Source organism: Prunus mume, linkage group LG7 (genome assembly GCF_029339155.1).
Source record: "Prunus mume cultivar Tortuosa linkage group LG7, ASM2933915v1, whole genome shotgun sequence".
Classification (NCBI taxonomy): Eukaryota; Viridiplantae; Streptophyta; class Magnoliopsida; order Rosales; family Rosaceae; genus Prunus; species Prunus mume.
In genome coordinates this window covers 9675727-9680669 of record NC_142704.1, presented here as the reverse complement: position 1 = coordinate 9680669, position 4943 = coordinate 9675727, and the positions used below count along the sequence as shown (strand labels likewise).

At 35.2% G+C, this 4943-nt stretch overlaps 1 protein-coding gene across 1 annotated transcript; it reads right to left on the bottom strand.

The window, feature by feature from the left end:
* Window positions 1-548: 548 nt before the first annotated feature.
* LOC103342209 (uncharacterized) lies at window positions 549-3267 on the bottom strand. The gene is made up of 4 exons (XM_008245817.3): window positions 2588-3267; window positions 1201-2226; window positions 999-1095; window positions 549-860 (listed from the first exon to the last, which is right to left on the bottom strand). Exons 1-4 carry the CDS (start codon window positions 2905-2907, stop codon window positions 708-710), a joined length of 1596 nt encoding a protein of 531 aa, XP_008244039.3. The 5' UTR covers window positions 2908-3267; the 3' UTR covers window positions 549-707.
* Between the last annotated feature and the right edge of the window lie 1676 nt (window positions 3268-4943).

Sequence of the window (4943 nt, the reverse complement as noted above, 5' to 3'; positions counted from 1 at the left end):
ATCAAATGAATATACCGAAGGTTGTGAATATGCAAAAATACCAAAACAAGAGCACAATTAGACAATTAGTACCAGCAACTCTGTCAACTTTCATCCAACTAAACACTCAAAAGGTACTTCAAAATCGCACCCCAGACACGAGGCGACTGGTCGTTTTATACAAAGACGAACCTGTAACTTTCTGCCAAAAACGACCGGTCACTTTTCACAGATCCTTCATATTTGAAAAGTCTTCTACAGGTTTGTACCCGTCGGATCTTCTAGGGTTCATGTGTAATGTTTACAAACATTTTTAAAGTCGTATGATAGCACGGGGGCGGATATCAACATAGACACTATTCTCAGAAGGCATTGTCCTGGTTTTTGGATCAAGTTCATATCTTGACTTAGATTGGAGCTCACAATTTGGGAAGATATGATTTAGATTTTTTTTTTTTAATCAGAAGTATTTTCTTAGAGTTGAGATCACACATTGGAGTCTTATTTGTTCTCGAACATATATAACAATACTGTTTTCAGAGAGGTTATAATAAGATTCAACGGTAAAGGATCCCACAAATATATCAGCGATACTATAATAATATAATATGATGTTGCAGTACTGACCATTGCCTCTGGAAATTTTTATTTCCGAAAGAGTCAAGCCAAAATAAGTCAACAAAAGCAAATTAAAATGACCTAGACTATATTATGATAAATTTTTTCTTCTAGGTGGTGGCCATCCAAGGCTTTTGAATTTGAATATTTGGGGTGCCAATTTGAAATTTTGAGATGCTAATTCCCCCATCATTGCCTATTTCATGCAGCCTGGCCGGTATTTCTAGCTTTCTGGTGGTTATTCCCTTCTTGGATTCTTCTTTCTGCAAAACCCAATCACATTACAACAAATTTAAACTCAAAGGCTCAAAAAAACACGTATAAACATGCAAACAATTGAGTCTCTTGATTCATGATCACTTCATAAATGAGAAGATTTCATGTAAGCACATTTCTTTCACCTTTGTCATTGTCCTACGTTTCCCCTCCACCAGAAAAGAATTCTCATCCAGAGTGCTTTCTAGTTCATCCAGAGTGGGTTCATAATCTCCGTACTCACTGAGTCATAATAATAAAAACCTTGTTACACACAAAATGTAATAGAATTCTAACGCACAGATTAATGCTATTGATGAAAACACAACAAAGGTGAAGGAAACTTACGGCGTAAAGCAGAAAACAAGCCCAAACCAATAAGGCTTCTTGATCTCCACAGAACGAACAGTTGAATTTATGGTTTTGATCCTATCTTTTCCTTTATTTCCAACAACAATTTGAAACGTGGTGATACAAAGATATTGAACCCCGAGACTTATATCACAATAGCCAGTCTTGACATGGAAAAAGTCACGGTTTCCTAAATGAACTAAATACTCTGTCTGATAGTCACAAAATGGCCATGGTGGACTCGCAATCTTCAAGCCTCGCAATATAAACAGTTTTCTTAAGGAATATGTAATATCACAATCATCATCTTTGTCCATCTTAAAGGAGAATGCTATGAACTCCTCCCCGTGCAAGGCATAGATAGTCTTGCCTACAACCACGGCCCTCCCATCGAAAGGAGCATGATGAATAGAAGTGTCAACTTTCACTCGATTCCATCGGTTTCTACTTTCATGAAAAGCAACGACATCGAAACTATTTTCTTTCATCCCACACAATGAAAACAAAATAACTCCATAACATACAGCATAACCAGTTATATCCATACAGGTATCATAATCATTATAAAATGGAAAAGAAGGCATTTTCTCCCAAATGTCCTGATTAGGATCATATCTCTCGAAGGAGGGCTCTGGAATTGGTAGGAAGCCTGATGGACTTGCAACACAATAAATCTTATCATACGCACACACAACAGTTGCTATTGATTTAGGGGCTAAGGTAGGAGAAATAGATGAACATATTGACTTAGTCTTCGTGTCAATAATATACCCACCTTTCTGTACAAGACAGTATAATTTTGAACGGTTGAAATTCCGTGCAGCCTGAAAGCATAAACCCTCATGGAACTTGGCAACAAGTCCAACTAGTGGGGGTTCATGAGTGACTCCTACTCCGTGTTTGAATTTCACTTCATAGATTGCATTAGCATATTCGGACCCATAAGAAGACACCAATAAATATACAGATCTAGCTTCCCCTTGATTTACTGTCATTGATGCATCCTCCGAATCCACATGCAAGCTAGAGAGAGGAGAGATATACACAACAACTCTAAGTTAATATTTTCAAACACCTACCACCTACTTTAGTACTAAGCATAATATAGGCATAAATGCGAACAAAACAGTAAGAATGAAGAATCCATAAATAAATTTCTCCATTTTCCTACAAACTGTGAATGGAAGTGTAGGTGATGATAATTTCAATTCATAGAATATAACCCTGTTATTGGTCCAAGCAAGAATCTTTGAATAATTAAACATGCATGATGCATGCAGTGCTGCAACAAGAGAAAACTTAAGCAAACTTGAATAAAAAAACATCAACATATTTACAGAGAAGCAAAAATTAAGAAGATAAAATCACTAAGCCATGCACAAACCTTGGGCAAACATTAACATTCTCATGGTTGGGACTGCCGTCAATCACCGTGGAAATTGGAATGGACGTCGTTACGGGTGGGATGGGGCGTAGTAAGCGAAGCTCCTCCGTTATTGATTTCGTCCAATCGAACAGTTGTCCTAGAGATTTCTCCATCTCCGATACCTTGCCCGGAGAATTCTCCATCTCCGATATCTTGGCCAGAGATTTCTCCATCTCCGATATCTTGACAAGGAGATCATCTTGGCGTGAAGCCATATGGCCTTGACCCAAGGTGAGCTTAGCGGCGGTGGAAGGTTGAGATTTATTCCGATGCCCCATGATACCGGATGACAGGGCCCTTGCTATTGAAATTCTAAAATGAGGCAAAGGGAATTTAGGGTTTGGGGATGCCGCGGCAGAAGCGGATTTGGGTATAATATGAAAGTTTCGACCTCGTCCAAAATTCTAGAAATAAAGATAGAAGAGCGGATCAGTAAAGTCTGAATTGCACAGCATGTATTTATATAGTGACCTAATTAATTTTGCTAGAAACAGGAAACTCTCTTCTTCTTTTTTAAAGGAAAAAACAGGTCCAACAAAAAAATAAAATATTAAAGGAGAGGGAAGAAACAGGAAACCCCTTTTTTTTTTTAGGATGAAACAGGAAAATTATTATGATTTTCCTTCGGGAGGAAGAAACATGAACATTTAATACATATATATATATATATATATATATCTCAAGAAACAAGAAACTTATAAGAAGAAGAAACTAACAAATAATATATTAAGTATGAAAAGGATCAGGATACCAACTATTTTGTAAACATGACCTTTGAGGATGTTATGCCGCTTCCCAGTTTCTTTCTTTTGGCCTGATGTTACCCTTTTTATGTTTGATGTTACCCTTTTTTATGTCTTCTGCTTCCCAGTTTCTTTCTTTTGGCCTGATGTTACCCTTTTTATGTTTGATGTTACCCTTTTTTATGTCTTCTGGGTTCTAGGGCCAATTGAGTAAGTGGTTTAGTTGAAACGCCTATATAAATTTACCTTCTTCTCTCCCTCCCTCCCTCTTGGATTTCTCTTTCACTCAATATATTTTCTTGCTTCACTCTCGTTAATCAAAGGTGCAGCTGGACCTCTCTGACTCATATTGTTTTTGCTTCATTGTCCACAATAATCAAAGGTTACATTATGCTGTCTCATTTATAATCTAATTTTCGCTTTCTTCTTCTTCTTTTTAGGGTTAAAGTTGTGTTTCTCGGTTTTATTATGATACTGTTCTTTTTTGAGCTACCAACTATGGTTATGCAAACTGATTAATATTTTTCTTGGTTGGTAATAGTTTGCAAAATTCTCTCAGAAGAATAAAATTATGTTTGCAAATTAATCCATAGGGGCCTTTTCCACCTTCATATGCTCCCTCTCATAAGCTTTCTCTCACGCATTTTACTTTAAATCCAGCCACTATAGATTCTTTCAAGGATAGTTTTTTTTTTTGTTGAGATATTTAGTCATATACTAATTCGTAGCACTAAAATTATAAATAAACCATACACCATTTAATTTCTATAAACATACCTAAAAAATGACAGCTGGCCTTATTGAATTTAATTTTGATTATTAAATTACTTTAATGCTCTATTGAGGGTTTTGAGCTTTTTTATGAGGTTTTGAGGTTAGGTTTGTTTTAAGAAATCAATGGCAGTTTTGTAATTCAAAAGAAGTTAAAAGCTTTTTTGTTATGTTGTAAATGGGCTTTGAGTGTGTTTCTAAAGTCTATTTGATATAGTTTTTTTTTTATTAATAATTTGGGCTCTTATATTGGGTATAATAGTGAATCTCCCATTCTTTTTTTTTTGTTTTGTTAAGATTTCACTAAGTTAACTAAAATAATAGTACTGTTTGTTTTGTATTTTGAAGATAAACTTGTTTTTTCGAATTTTATGTTGTGAATTTTCGTTGTTGTTTCCCTTCCCTACTTCCTGTCTTTCCTTTTTCTTAAATTTATGTTAAAATTGTGCTAAAAAAATTATGAGTTTATGCTTCATATAATCAATTATTATTTTTAAAGTATACATCAAATAACCTTTTTTTTTTTGTCTTAAATTTTCAGCTAATGGAAACTGACAATAATTTCTACCAATACGTCCAAGCTGAAGTTCGTGGCAATGAGTTAATTACTGTTGTAATGGGCGCTCGAGTCACCTTCTACATGTTTCACTTTAGTGGTGGAAAAAACTACTACGACGGGGAACTTTACTTTAAGAAAGATGATGATGATGAAATATGTGTGACATTTTTAAATATGGGCGATGGGGAAGAATCTGAAAGGACGGTTATTAAAAATTTTAAATTGATGACAAAAGTATCTG

What these genes read in the sequence shown, in the direction of transcription:
- LOC103342209 (XM_008245817.3), bottom strand. Translation starts at nt 2,907, where the DNA reads ATGGGGCATCGGAATAAATCTCAACCTTCCACCGCCGCTAAGCTCACC. An exon ending in AATGTTAATGTTTGCCCAAG is followed by an intron (nt 2,227 to 2,587) that starts GTTTGTGCATGG and finishes TCCTCTCTCTAG; the next exon opens with CTTGCATGTGGATTCGGAGG. An exon ending in CTTGTTTTCTGCTTTACGCC is followed by an intron (nt 1,096 to 1,200) that starts GTAAGTTTCCTT and finishes ATTATGACTCAG; the next exon opens with TGAGTACGGAGATTATGAAC.